At 38.6% G+C, this 15,431-nt stretch overlaps 1 protein-coding gene across 4 annotated transcripts in view; it reads right to left on the bottom strand.

The window, feature by feature from the left end:
* The window catches only part of ncapd3 (non-SMC condensin II complex, subunit D3), an 83,242-nt gene that overhangs the window by 10,900 nt on the left and 56,911 nt on the right, over positions 1 to 15,431 (bottom strand). For 3 of the 4 annotated variants that reach the window (XM_048562012.2, XM_048562013.2, XM_048562014.2), the window contains exons 23-30: positions 11,551 to 11,646; positions 10,599 to 10,837; positions 8,386 to 8,465; positions 7,539 to 7,676; positions 6,347 to 6,480; positions 4,726 to 4,922; positions 3,055 to 3,165; positions 1,297 to 1,473 (exon numbers count right to left, since the gene is read on the bottom strand). In XM_048562012.2, the coding sequence (XP_048417969.1) occupies positions 1,297 to 1,473; positions 3,055 to 3,165; positions 4,726 to 4,922; positions 6,347 to 6,480; positions 7,539 to 7,676; positions 8,386 to 8,465; positions 10,599 to 10,837; positions 11,551 to 11,646 (1,172 nt within the window). The remainder of the gene's footprint in view (positions 1 to 1,296; positions 1,474 to 3,054; positions 3,166 to 4,725; positions 4,923 to 6,346; positions 6,481 to 7,538; positions 7,677 to 8,385; positions 8,466 to 10,598; positions 10,838 to 11,550; positions 11,647 to 15,431) is intronic. The other variant, XM_059639112.1, reaches the window with a different exon arrangement.

The raw sequence follows: 15,431 nt of genomic DNA, 5'->3' as shown, positions 1-15,431 counted from the left end.
GGTGTAGTTCCTTGGCTAATCTGTAGGTTGGTGTTCCAGGTAGCGACACTATGGGTCTGAGGGGGGCTCCTGTTTTGTGAATTTTTGGTAGTCTGTAGAAGCGTGGTGTGTTGGATCCATCTGGTCATCTACAAAGTACCTTGCAAGAACTGTGACAAACACTACATTGGACAAACTGGCAGAAAGCTAGCCACCAGGATACATGAACATCAACTAGCCACAAAACAACATGACCCACTATCACTCGTATCCTTACATACACATGAGGAAGGACACCACTTTGATTGGGACAACACATCCATCCTAGGACAAGCCAAACAGAGACACGCACGAGAATTCCTAGAAGCATGGCATTCCAACCGGAACTCCATCAACAAACACATTGATTGAGCCAATCTACCATCCCCTGAGAAAAAGAACAGGAAATGACACCACCAACGCAGGAAATGACATCACCGATCCAAGGAAACCTATTCAGATAAATAGAAAGCGGGACAATAACACCAGCGCTTCGTCGGAGGCTCACTGATGATGTTACCTAGAATGGTGGCGAAACGTCTGAAAACTAACCTTCCAGCTCAGCGAGCAAACTCACATCCAGAACCTCAACCTGAGCTACAAATCTTCTCAAAACTTGCTATCCAACTCCGTTTGAATTAATTCATGTACCCATACTCCACCTTTTTTCAGAGACAAAGGCAAAATGACTCAGACAGAAAAAATACTTTATTACAATGTTAAAATGAGACCTCATTTTTAAACCATATCCCCTAGTTATAGTCTCCACCATATGGAGAAGCATCCAATCAAGTTCCCACAAGGTATGTTTCAATAAGATCATCTCTCATACTTCTGACTTCAGTGGGCTGAACCCCAACCCATCTGATCTTTCATCATAAGACAATCCCTTCATTCCAGGAAGGAGTCACGTGGACCTTCTCTCAACTGCTTGTGAACACTTTTTCACAAAAGGAGACCAAAATGTTATATCGTACTCTAACTGTGGTATCACCAAAGCACTGTATCGCAGCAACCAAATTTTCTCCTATAGCATTTATTGCAAGGTAAATCTAAATGTTCTATTTGCTTCTGGGTTTAGAAACATCTAAAAATTATTTATATAACATCAATTTAAAAATTTTTATCTTAAAACAGAAATCGTTCTTGTGCAGAGGCACAATGGAAAGCTGGAGTAAATTTGTGTCAATTTGTACTGACAATCTGCAGTTCTGCAGTGCCAAACGTCCGAAGGTATTTAATGGAAGTGTAATCAAATAACAACCAGCCAAGACTTACTGCAGTTGTGCTTGTTGGGTTTGCCATTTCCAGTGCAGTTTGTGGATTCTGTTTTTCCTCTTCCTCCCTAACAAGTTGTTCTTCATATTTTTTCAGATCATACTCCAATTCAGCTGCCAGCTGTTTATCGACAGCAAAGAAATCCTTGACCTCATTTCGGTAATCCTGCATTACTTCCTGGAGAAAAATCAAACACCAATGCAGTATTAAGGACAAAAATCTTCCTTTATCACTAATACAGTGAAATGTATGCAGGTTGCAGGTGCTGAACTGAACAGGCCTCCAGTGGCCCATGTGTGCCATTTCCTTAGTAGCACTACTTTCAGAGGAAGGCTCCAAGAAAATGTTAAACATGATCCTTAAACAGGGAACTTTATCAAACCACAAATCCATTTTCATCTCAGTAGTCAACAGCATTAGCAGAACCAGAGGAAAATATCATGTTTCTAACCACTGAGTTTACAATTTCTACACATACAGCAATCAGAGCAAAAACAAGATCACTTCAAACCTGTGTAAAAGTGTTATAAAACATAAAATTAAGCCTGGGAGGAGGACATCAAATCACAAACGGAAGCAGGGTTGTTTGAGAAGCCACACTCCTGTTTTTCTGACATTACAGATGCATGCTAAAGGTAGCCACAAACAATGCAGGGAAGGCATTCAGTTGCTGGTTCACAGCATTGTCACCATCCTCCAATTGCTTATTTTCCAAAGCTTTGGAAAACCCATTCTGAAAGATTTTAATAAAACTCAAAGTGCATGTCCTTACTGATATATTATCTAGTGTTAGCTGTGGTCCAGTTGGTAGCACTCTCACTTTGGAGTCAAAGATATCCAGCTTCAATACTACTGCAGGGCTCAAGCACCAGAATCAAGGCTAACACTCCAGCATAGTACTGAAGGATGTTAAAAGACCTCATGGTGCCAATCAAAGAAAATCAGGCTACTTCAACCTGTATTCAATATTTATCCCTCAATTTGTGTCACAAAAAACAACAGCCAAGTGTGAAATTTGCTACAGTAGAGCAGCAAACACACTTTGTCATTGCTTAAAACAAAGAACTACGGATGCTGGAGATCAGAAACAAAAACAAATTGCTGGTGAAACTCAGCAGGTCTGGCAGCAACTGTGGGAAGAAAGCAAAGTTAATATTTTGAGTCCAGTGATTCTTCATCTGTCCTGATGTACTTTGAAACATCCAATGGGCATGAAATGGCTATAAAAATATAAATGTTGTTTCTTTTTCCTTATAAATTTATTGACCTCTTGAGGGTTGATGAACTGCAATCAAAGCCACCTCTTCTTTTGATATTTTAAAATTTTTTAAAAGCTATCATAGTATATTAAAATTAGCAATTTAATTTTAGCCTTCAACATCTTGTGGCCATGTATAGAAATAGCCAAAAGCAGTGTAAAACAGTGATTTTTGGTCCCAAAAATATGCCACAGTCTAATCCTGAACCTCAATAGCATTACAAATGGTTCTGTTATATATCTTGTATCAAAAAAGTCTTTCTCTGGTGCCAATTCATATCCCCTAATATTGTACTTCTATTAGAAATGGAAGGGCTTTCTGTTGTACATCTAAAGAGAACCAATAAATAATTTTAAAAATATGTTTAAAAAAGTCACCCAGGTCGTATTACATTCTATGAATCTATTGATTTATTCAATAATCTAGTTTCAGATTGTATAGATATTCAGGGAATAAAGGAATAGTGCTCGATCAACAATTTCCGATAGAGTTCTCTTACACGCAAATAATGCATGAGATCCTTTAGTGCTGGGAGGTGCTTCTGTTCCAGCTGATTCTTCAAGGATGTTACAATTGGGATAATGTTTTCTACAAAATTCTTCTTTTGCACCTGTAAACAAAAAAAAGCAGTTGCTTTGAGTCTACCAAAAATGAAGAGTTTGTAGATATGTTTGGCTGATGTATATTCAGTTTGTCTTTTTAATAACTATCCACTGTTTTACTTCAGTTTCCATCACTCAGTGAATCAGACTTTTCCACCTCATTTATATTTTAGGGCTTCGGTTCCCCAAAATTATGTTAAGAAATTAAACCGATTTTCATTTTGATATTGAAAAATCAGTATAGTTCCTGAATTACTCAGCAAATTTATCAAGTAAGCAGCTAAACCATTAGGAAGATCAACGACTTGATCTGTTTTGAGATCTATGTCAATAATGAACAACAATATGCATCCTAGATTTAGTGAACAATCATATTTCTGGCATTGATCATTATCCAGTGACAAGTATTGGTTGTAGGCATATGTGCTTTTCATATCAGAATAGGATCAGGTTTCATTGTAACGTCCCTATGATAACTAAGGTGCCAAAATTCACTGCCAAAGATTAGATATAAATACAGGACATGCTAAGCCAATTGAGGAACCCAATAACTTAACATTCTACATTAAATATATACAATAAAAATGAATTTGGATAACTAGGTTAGGAGCAGTGTGGAGTTGAAATCTTATTGCAATAAAATGTAATTTGTTTTCAGCAGGCATGATTTAGGATTAACAATAAACACACTGCAACAAATCAAGGTAATCCAATACTTTCATCACAGGAATTGCTTTATAACGCTAACTTTACCAGTCAAATGACACTTCTAAAAAATCTCTAACTTCAAGTCTTATAATTGCATAAGATTATGTTTCTTTTCTATTTCTAGAAATATCTCAGTCAGCAATATTTTCAAAAGCAAATAGAAAAAAAAGTGTGGAACAAATTTAGTTTGAAAAATGGTTTATGGGAGAAAATAAGGACTTGTTCTTTCAATATGTGATGGCGAGTGACCATAAGACAGATTAAATTTTTTTTCCCAGGGTCAGTAAATTAGAGATACTTGTCATACTGCTGCAGGTGACCAGATACAAAGGATACAAGAACTGTCCTGCATAATTTAGTTCTTTCATTTTCCATAAACTGTAGCTCATCTAAAACTTTGTTGTCAATATCCCAACTTGCACCAACTCCCATTTGTCCATCACTGCAGCAAGCTTACATTGGCTTCTGGTTTGTTAACGCCTCAAATTTTAAGATTATAATTTTTGTTTTCAAATTATTCCATACTTTCTTCCTTCCCCACCTCTGTAGACCCCTCCAGCCAACGATAACAGCAGGATGGGGGTTTTCTTAAAAATACAGACTCCGTTACTTTAGCTGAATAACAAGTCTGATACAATGTAAAGGTATTAGCTGATTAAATTACTAAATTATCCACAATATCTTTTGTAACAATGCATCACTACTCATAAAGGCATATGCATAAAGATGTATTTGATAAAATATGGATGCCTTTGAAAGTGTGAGAAGGTTATAAATGACAAAAGAGTTTACCTTGATTAACAAAATTGTATACCAAGTCAATGCCATTTGCCTAGTTTCTGTAGTTACATATCTGTTACCTGAGATATGAGTTTTTTCTGTGCAGCCTGCATAACCGCATTAGCCATAGCCATTTCATCATCCATTTGGGCTTCATCACCAGGTTTTGTTTTCATTGAGGAGAGCTTGATCTCTTTGCAACTCATCACCACAAAGGTATCAGAGAGCAACTCATTTGCCTCCATATCTAAAGGAAGCACACCATCAACAAAGCAGGCTGAAAAAGAAGTACAAAAATATATATAACCTTACAACACTTCAAACGCAAAATAAAGCCTGGAAATGACATGCATCTGAAACTTTACTGACCTCACATTTTAGCCAAGAAAATCTCATTTTTTTAAAATTAAAAAATGGATTTAAATTAGATTCACTGCCAAATTACTGGCTCATTTAAGACAAGCTTTATTCATGTTCCTTTCTCAACCATAGTGCATCCAAGTTGTATATTAATGGGGCTCTCTCAGGGTAATTCCGATATATGACCACTTAAAAGAAAAGGAGCTGGAGTAAGCCATCTAGTTCATCCAGCCTGTTCTATCATTTAGATTTGACTATCCCCTCAACTCCTTTCTGACTCTACCCAATAACCCTCAACTCCATCAGATCAAAAATCTCCTCAATTCAGTACTGAATATACACAGTGACCCGACTCTCTACTGTATTTTGTGGAAGAGAATTCCAAAGATTAAATAAATATTACAGTGTTAAATGGAAAAACTTTTATTTTAAAATTGTGCCCCCTTGCTCTAGAATTTCCCAGAAAGGGGAATGTTCTGGATGTGAGTTTGCTCGTTGAGCTGGAAGATTAGTTTTCAGACGTTTCGTTACCATTCTAGGTAACATCATCAGTGAGCCTCCGACGAAGCGCTGGTGTTATTCTTCGGAGGCTCACTGATGATGTTACCTAGAATGGTGACGAAACGTCTGAAAACTAACCTTCCAGCTCAGCGAGCAAACTCACATCCAGAACCTCAACCTGAGCTACAAATCTTCTCAAAACTCGCTAGGGGAATGTTCTCTCAGCACTGAACCTGTCAAGCCCCCTCAAAATCATACAATGACCTCAACTGAGCTAGTCTGTATACATTATGTCTAAGTATTGTTTAAGGCTTAAAACAATAACAATGAGATCACTTTTATTTTGGAAAAAAAACACTGGAAAATGTAATCAGCCAACTTGCTCAATCTCTGTATTTGTCTGGAGGTATCTAATTATTTCTGGCACAGTGTACAGTATCACAGTAGCTTAAATGATGAAAAAAGACAGCGTGGGCCCAAGCTGCACTCGGATTGTCTACATGTGTAAGATGTACTCGGTAGCAATGATAACGAACAGGACTGAATTCAGCAATGATACTCGCTCTGCCTTAATAGTCCACCAAAATTCATGAGTTGCATCCAGAGTATTAGGGATTTAAGCCAGGATACAGGATATATGAAGACTATGGATGTATCAAACGAAATTCCCCTTTTGTGAAACAAAAAACTGAATAGGCACAAGTGGTCACTTCAACTCCAAAACTGAGATTTTGTCTTTTGAACCCTTGAAATGTGACATCTACTTTGTGATTCTAAAGTATCATCAATTAAATCTTAGAGCTACACAAAAACCTCCATGAGAAAGAGACAAATCCATACCTAGAATATTTTGAGCAATTTTATTCGTAATGCTGAAGCGTTGCTCATCTGTAAAATGTTCCAACAGAAACTTGTAAATGGTCATTCGCTTTTCCAGATTTTTGTTCCCCCTTAAGGAAAACAGTTTCTTCTCTCTATCAAGGCAAGATGGTTGATCATGAATTGTATTACGCTAAGACAATGCTAAACACAAGTTAGGATTAATAAAGTATGATAATTAATTTAATAGGCTGTCATTTTAAAAATTACTGTAGATATTCACATAAATGTAGGGTTTCTAATACCAAACTTTTAGCCAAAAAGTCAATGCGTGGTGTAAGATAGATACTATTATTTGAGGTTTTGAAATTCTCCCTTTCTAATTTCCTCATTACCGCTTTACATTGGCACATCAGTTGGCCAGAGAGTGCCAGTTTGAGGATTTTGCCATCAACTCCTCCTTCCAAAACTAGCTCCTCTGTCTAGAGATTCTCTTCCAATAAATCCAGTATACAATCCAAAACCGCCTTACCTGCATGTTTCAGGACTATGATTTAGATAGACCCACTAAGAAACTAAGAGTCCATTCTAGTGCATGTTGCAACTTCATTTCCTAACTGGGGCCACATGCCTAGCTTTCCTGTTTGTACATTTATTCTTGGACATCCGTCTAGGAAGAGTAGACAGTTCACTCTAATTTCTCATGTTCTTCTCAGATATTTTGAATTCTCTGAGTTGCTGTACAATTATTTGTCTGCTGTGCCATCTCATTTACATTTGAACTATACTATGCATCTGCTATTCCTTCTTGATGCCATTGTCACATTAAGAGGGCAGGATTGCTGGATACACTGTGAAGCAGTAAGGAGATAGCCTTCACAACATGTGCATCGACATACAGTGCAAAAGCATCCCCAATGACAAGCAAAGAATTTGACTTCAGCCACATGAGTGGCAAGTAGAAACAGTTTGGAGTATTTTTAAAGTCACATACACAAGACAGATCACTGCTGAAGTGTATATATAACAAGCATTACAGAAGACACATTCTTTTCATTAATTTTTCCTCTTACTTGGAGGAGGGGACAGTTTATAGTTCACAGTCTACTAAATTATCAGAAATTAATGGGTACCTTTTGGGTACATATCAGGAAGGCTTTCATGCAAAAGGTTTGAATAGTTAATCACCATTCACGAAGTAAAAATTACATACCGTTCAGTTTGAGGAAACTTGTTGTACTTTTCATGTTTTTCATAACCATTGAAGTGCAAAATGCATTCAATAAAATGTTGAGAGAACATAACAGGGTTTCTTTTCAATAACAAGTAGACTAAACAAAACTCTGCAAATCTGAAATAAAAACAAGAATTAGTTCTGCATATATTCAATTTTACAATATTCAACTTCCAGAATTAAGTGTAATGTGATGGGGTGGAATCAGAAGAGGAAAATGGGAGACTCAAGAAGTTGTGTTCAACTAACACCAATGTCGGTTCACTTCTGGTGATGCAGAGTTGACCTTGATGGAATCCAAACAAAACTGCAGACTGGAAGCAGAGTGCCTCACGTTTTGCCCAAGGCACACCCCCACTCCCTACCTCTCTCTGTAATCATCTTCAGCCCTGCAAGCTTCCAAGATTTTGCACTCCTTCATCATTGGTCTCTTGAATCAATTTTAAATCACTCACTCTAGAATTAGTAACAACGCCATCGGTTTTTAAGGCCAAAGCACTTCTTTAGAACTTTCAATTGTCTTCTTTCAGCTAACCTGTAAATTCCAATACCTTATCAAGCTTTTGGTTACATACCCTACTATCTCCCTGGATGGTTTGGTGTCAAGTCTGTCAGATAACATTCTTAGAATATGTACTCCATTAAAGACACAACATACATACAAGCTATTGTTGGAAGAGTTTAAGTGTTTTACTTAAGTAATTTTTAAGAATCAATCAGTACTTGCAGCATGCAATCCTTACAAAATTCTAACATTTGACGATTTAACAAACATTAACTGTGACAGAAAATTCTTGACACCTTGAGCAAAATAAAAGCTAATTACCTTCGAATACTTTCATCAGGGTCCACCAGGACACTCACAAATCTAAAGAAAAGTGAACCCTTCCACTTTATAAACTCTTCCTGTAAAAGACAAAACAAATAAATTTTGTGAAATTCCTTACTGTCTATATTTTAATAAATGAAAATAATCTGGTGTTGTTGATTCATTTTCTAAAATTTTTGCTGGAGCTGAATTTCAATTGCAAAAGGTCTCCAGGATGACTTCAGCAGGTACTACAAAGATAGCATCCTACAAATCAACAGGCGTTTGTAGGTCTTGGTCAAACAAACAATCACATGGTCTATATTACCAAGCCAGCTCCAGTAGGAAGCAGAGGTGGATATATCCAATGATAGCTGAAAAATCAAGGCTACTTTATGAGAGGAGTACTTTTCACAAAATGTGAGGAAGCTATCCTCACTTTCACGAATTTAAGTTGTTACAAAAAGCTGTTATCTTCAGTATATTGTACAGCTGTTTTGTATATGACAAGGAATTACGTCAATAACTCTGAAGATGTCACAATAATGAATTTAATGCAAATCAGTAAATTGTTAAACCTGTTATATTTAAAATAATTGGAAATCAGTGGGTAAATATGCTAACAATTAAATCTAATCTAGCACATTTTCATAAATATATAAATGCATAGCAAATTTTTGGTAATTTGAGGTGTTCTGAAGAAGGGTCACCGGACCCAAAACATCAGTTTTGTTTTCTCTCCACAGGTGCTACCAGATCAGCTTGGTTTTTCCAGCAATTTCTGTTATTGGGTCAATTTTAGGGAAATCAGTTCTCACAAGATAATGTTCAAGTACATTTTATTCCAGGAAACATTGCAATTAGATCAATACTACTTTAGATTTCTGATAATAAAGGTACAAAGAACAAAAAACAAAGAAAATCACAGCACAGGAACAGGTCCTTTGGCCCTCCAAGCCTGCGCTGATCGAGATCCTCTGTCTAAACCTGTCATCTATTTTCTAAGGGTCTGTATCCTTTTGCTCCCTGCCCATCCATGTACCTGTCCAGATACATTTAAAAGACACTATCGAGTCTGCATCTACCACCTCTGCTGGCAATACGTTCAAGGCACCCACCACCCTCTGCGTAAGGATCTTTCCACACATATCTCCCCTAAACTTTCCTCCTCTCACTTTTAACTCATGACCCCTAGTAATTGAGTCCCCCACTCTGGGAAAAAGCTTCTTGCTATCCACCTTCTCTATACCCCTCATGATTTTGTAGATCTCAATCAGGTCCCCCCCTCAATCTCCATCTTTCTAATGAAAATAAACCTAATCTACTCAACCTTTCTTCATAGCTAGCACCCTCCATACCAGGCAACATCCTGGTGAACTGCCTCTGCACCATCTCCAAAGCATCCACATCCTTTTGGTAATGTGGCGACCAGAACTGTACGTAGTACTCTAAATGTGGCCGAACCAAAATCTTATTCAACTGTAACATGACCTGCCAACTCTTGTACTCAATACCCCGTCCAATGAAGGAAACCATGCCGTACGCCTTCTTGACCATCCTATTAACCTACCTTGCCACCTTCAGGGAGCAATGGACCCGAACAACCAGATCTCTCTGTACATCGATCTTCCCCAGGACTTTTCCATTTACTGTATAGTTTGCTCTTGAATTAGATCTTCCAAAATGCATCACCTCACATTTGCCCAGCTTGAACTCCATAAACAATATTATAGTTATTTAATGTTAGAAAAACCATGACCATACGGTCACTCAGTAGTTAGCACCATTGCCTCACAGCACCGGGGACCTGGTTCAATTCGGCCCTTGGGCAACTGTCTGTGTGGAGTTTGCACATTCTGCCCATGGCTGCTTGGGTTTGTCTGGGTGATCCGGTTTCCTCCCACAGTCCGAATATGTGCAGGTTAGGTGGATTGGCCATGCTAAATTACCCATAATGTCCAGGGATGTGCAGACTAAGTGGATTAGTTATTGGATATGCAGGATTATAGGGATAGGGGAGGGGTGTGGGTCTAGGTGAGATGCTCTTCAGAGTTGGCTTCGACTCGATTGGCTAAATGGCCCACTTCCACACAGTAGGGATTCTATGAATCTAACATTATAGAGATTACGATGTCAAGTCTAAATCAAGATTAGGAAGGCAAAAGAACTATTGAAAAATGCGATTCACAAACTGCTATTTGATCACCTATAGTAGAACCACAGCTTCTTACCTGGAGTAAATTGGTCAGCATAACCAGAGTCTGTTTGCGAATAAAGGGATCATCATCTTTTAAGCAAACGGCAATGTTAGGAATATACCGATCAACCATAGAAGTATATCGCATACAGAGGTCACACATGATGATGATGACATTATTGCGAACTGCTACATTTTCGCACACCTCCAACTCGCGTGCAAGGGCAGCAATGCATTTCTTTGCTAAGTCTTCATGTTGTAGGCACAATTTTCCTTTATGAAGTAAATAAGGTGATGTTTAGTTACTATAAAATGTACACGGTGAAGTCTGACATACAATTGCTAAGACCTTTAGTAAGCAAGGTATGGATCGATGTATGCAAATATTCACATGTTCAACTTCAAACATTGGTAATCTAGCCATTGTTAGTTCCTGCTGAGATCCCAACGCACCTCAACTTAATTAAACAGAATTCCACAGCTCGAATTCCAATCCATAAATGTAAAATCCTATTAAGCAGCAGAAAACCTAACCTGATCTTAAATTCAGTGCAATTTCATAAATGCTTAGTATGCTTAAAAGGATACAATACTCCCAATTTCTGTGCAAACACCATGATTTGGTGCTTTTGGCAAAAAAATTGCTGATGGGGGCAACCACACTGTTTGATCACTTATTTCTAATAAATGCAAAACTTTTTTTTATAATTCCCACTGATTTACATAGGCTTCTAAAAGTTGTCCTAAATTAAAACAGTTAACAGTAAAAGGAAAATAGATGACATAAATTCAGTACTTTGATGCTCATTGTTAGATAACATCAACAAAGGCACAATAATTTTATTTCAGCACCTTAGAGGGGAGAAAACAAATGGTGGAATTCCTGATCCTGTTGACCACACAGCCATTCCTGTTGGAAACGTACACAGATAGAATGAATTGTAAAAGAAACTCATCATCACAAACTTATGCTGAAATGATCTTACCGAGAGTGAAAAACGCATGTGCTCGGATAACAGAAGGCATAATGGGCGATCCTGAAAACTGAGAGAGTGGCTGTGAAGCTGGAACATCGTCACCATCTGAAACATTTGAAGAATTCAGGAACTTTATTTGCTTGATGAACACAAATAACTACGAATAATTGTTCAAAAAGTTTAAACAAACCAAAAAAGGTTATTTTTTTCCACATAAAGAGCTTTCCTACTTACAGCAGGCTTATTTCCAACTCCGGGAATGTAGTTAAATAATAAAATTGTCTCTCAATGAAATATTTAAATGTAGCAGAAAACCAAGTAATTTTGTGACACTCATTTCATCCACTATATTACAAATACCAGTATCACATTTCAAAAAGAATAAAAGGAGGGAATCTTTTAAAAGGTACAAAGTTTCCCCAAATAAAATGAGCTTATGTGATACAGAAGTCTAGAGATTACAGTTTTAACAATGATTATAATTTTTCTTAGAAATTACCATGAGTATAAAGTACACAATATCCAACATCTACCCATTATGAAAAATCATACTTAAATGAAAATGAAGAACAATTCTGACCTCTGTGTTTAACAAACACAAAGAAACACATTTTGGGGTCTTAAATTCAGAACAACAGAACTATATGCAGCAAACTTTGTTTCAACTGGCACCTCATGAACCTGCAATCTTTATAAACTGTCAAAAATGTAATCCTCAAATACTGGAAGTTTACTGGATTAGCGCTATGTCCACAATGTCAGAGCAGTCAGTTGAGGGTGTAAGTGAGAAGGCTCTCTCCTGATCATTTATAATTAGGGCAGCTCCAGTAGCGTTTAAGGGATATATGCTGTAAAAAGAAGTATAAAGTTGTGTACTGCTCCTGCATTAAGTTTCTATCAGTGTGTGTTTTTACTTTAATTATGTGAACCTCTTGATCAACCGGCACAGTCCAGGTCCCATAGATGCCAGTTAATAAAATGTTTGCTGCATTGCATAGTGCACCTGTTTTTATATTGTAATGTAGTATCCAAATGATTGGAGTAGAACATCTTAAAAAAAGTGACATATTGCATGCCAGTTCTCTCTCTGATGTACAGCATGATGCTTTGGGCCAGAGACATGATAGTAGCTGACCACCAAGTAACCAAGACCACCAATTTTCAAGGACTAAAGAAGGATTCTAAAGAACAGTGCAGTAAGGTTTTTAATATGTATGTCATTTCTAGATATATGTAATCAACCTGTTCAGAGATATTATTCCACTCCTGTGTTGTATGACTCTATGACCTCTGGAGCAGGTGGGACTTGAACCTAGGCCACATGGCCAAGAGGTAATGACACTACCATTGCATCACAGTTAATTCTTCTAATCAAAATCACAACCATTCACTAATTACATCGAAAAGTCTCGAGGTTAAGCCATTGATGATTTATTTGCTATCTTCCTGAAGTTGAGGAAATTATTTGGGGGCATATCTTATAATTGGCAAATTGAAATTTTAAGGGCCATTTTAGATTACCTGTTGGTATGGTTAATTGGATAGTGATCAAAACAAATTGTAAAGGACTGTTGTGGTGCAGGAGGCCAGGGTCCAAGTCCCACATGTAATAACATTTCAAGAATATAGAACATAGAACATAGAACAGTACAGCACAAAACAGGCCCTTCAGCCCACAATGTTGTGCCGACCATTGATCCTCATGTATGCACCCTCAAATTTCTGTGACCATATACATGTCCAGCAGTCTCTTAAATGACCCCAATGACCTTGCTTCCACAACTGCTGCTGGCAACGCATTCCATGCTCTCACAACTCTCTGCGTAAAGAACCTGCCTCTGACATCCCCTCTATACTTTCCACCAACCAGCTTAAAACTATGACCCCTCGTGCTAGCCATTTCTGCCCTGGGAAATAGTCTCTGGCTATCAACTCTATCTATGCCTCTCATTATCTTGTATACCTCAATTAGGTCCCCTCTCCTCCTCCTTTTCTCCAATGAAAAGAGACCGAGCTCAGTCAACCTCTCTTCATAAGATAAGCCCTCCAGTCCAGGCAGCATCCTGGTAAACCTCCTCTGAACCCTCCCCAAAGCATCCACATCTTTCCTATAATAGGGCGCCCAGAACTGGACGCAGTATTCCAAGTGCGGTCTAACCAAAGTTTTATCGAGCTGCAACAAGATCTCACGACTCTTAAACTCAATCCCCCTGTTAATGAAAGCCAAAACACCATATGCTTTCTTAACAACCCTGTCCACTTGGGTGGCCATTTTAAGGGATCTATGTATCTGCACACCAAGATCCCTCTGTTCCTCCACGCTGCCAAGAATCCTATCCTTAATCCTGTACTCAGCTTTCAAATTCGACCTTCCAAAATGCATCACCTCGCATTTATCCAGGTTGAACTCCATCTGCCACCTCTCAGCCCATCTCTGCATCCTGTCAATGTCCCGCTGCAGCCTACAACAGCCCTCTACACTGTCAACGACACCTCCGACCTTTGTGTCGTCTGCAAACTTGCTGACCCATCCTTCAATCCCCTCATCCAAGTCATTAATAAAAATTACAAACAGTCGAGGCCCAAGGACAGAGCCCTGTTGAACCCCACTCACCACTGACGTCCAGGCAGAATATTTTCCTTCTACTACCACTCGCTGTCTTCTGTTGGCCAGCCAATTCTGTATCCAGACAGCTAAGTTCCCCTGTATCCCAATCCTCCTGACCTTCTGAATGAGCCTACCATAGGGAACCTTATCAAATGCCTTACTGAAGTCCATATACACCACATCCACAGCTCGACCCTCATCAACTTTTCTAGTCACATCCTCAAAAAACTCGATAAGGTTTGTAAGGCATGACCTACCCCTCACAAAGCCATGTTGACTGTATTTGATCAAGCCATGCTCTTCCAGATGGTCATAAATCTTATCCCTCAGAATCCTTTCTAACACCTTGCAGACGACAGACGTGAGACTTACTGGTCTATAATTGCCGGGGATTTCCCTATTTCCTTTCTTGAAGAGAGGAATTACATTTGCCTCTCTCCAGTCCTCAGGTACGACTCCAGTGGACAGCGAGGATGCAAAGATCTTCGCAAGTGGCGAAGCAATTGCATTTCTCGCTTCCCAAAGCAGCCGAGGACAAATCTGGTCCGGGCCTGGCGACTTGTCAATCTTAATGTTTGACAAAATTTTCAGCACATCAGCTTCCTCTATCTCTATCCATTCCAGCATGCACACCTGCTCTTCAAAGGTTTCATTCACTACAAAGTTCGTTTCTTTCGTAAAGACAGAAGCAAAAAACTCATTTAGGGCTTCCCCTACCTCCTCAGGCTCCACACACAAGTTCCCTATGCTATCCCTGATCGGCCCTACTCTTTCTTTGACCATTCTCTTATTCCTCACGTAAGTGTAAAATGCCTTTGTGTTTTCCCGGATTCCTTCTGCCAAGCCTTTCTCGTACCCCCTCCTAGCTCTCCTCAGACCATTTTTGAGCTCCTTCCTTGCCTGCATGTAATCCTCTCTAGCTGAACTTGACCCTAGCTTCCTCCACCTTATGTAAGCTACCTTCTTCCTTTTCACAAGAAGCTCCACCGCTCTCGTCATCCAAGGTTCCTTTATCTTACCCCTTCTTGCCTGTCTCAGAGGGACATATTTACTCATCACTCCCAACAACTGTTCCTTAAACAGTCTCCACATGTCTATAGTTCCCTTACCATGGAACAACTGCTCCCAGTCCATGCTTCCTAACTCATGTCTAATCGCATCATAGTTTCCTCTTCCCCAATTAAATATCCTCCCATTTTGCCTAATCCTCTCCTTCTCCATAGCTATGTAGAATGTGAGGCAGTTATGGTCACTATCACCAAAATGCTCTCCCACCACAAGA

This window comes from Stegostoma tigrinum, chromosome 32, assembly GCF_030684315.1.
Source record: "Stegostoma tigrinum isolate sSteTig4 chromosome 32, sSteTig4.hap1, whole genome shotgun sequence".
In the NCBI taxonomy this organism is placed as follows: Eukaryota; Metazoa; Chordata; class Chondrichthyes; order Orectolobiformes; family Stegostomatidae; genus Stegostoma; species Stegostoma tigrinum.
This window is presented reverse-complemented; position numbering and strand designations above follow the sequence as displayed.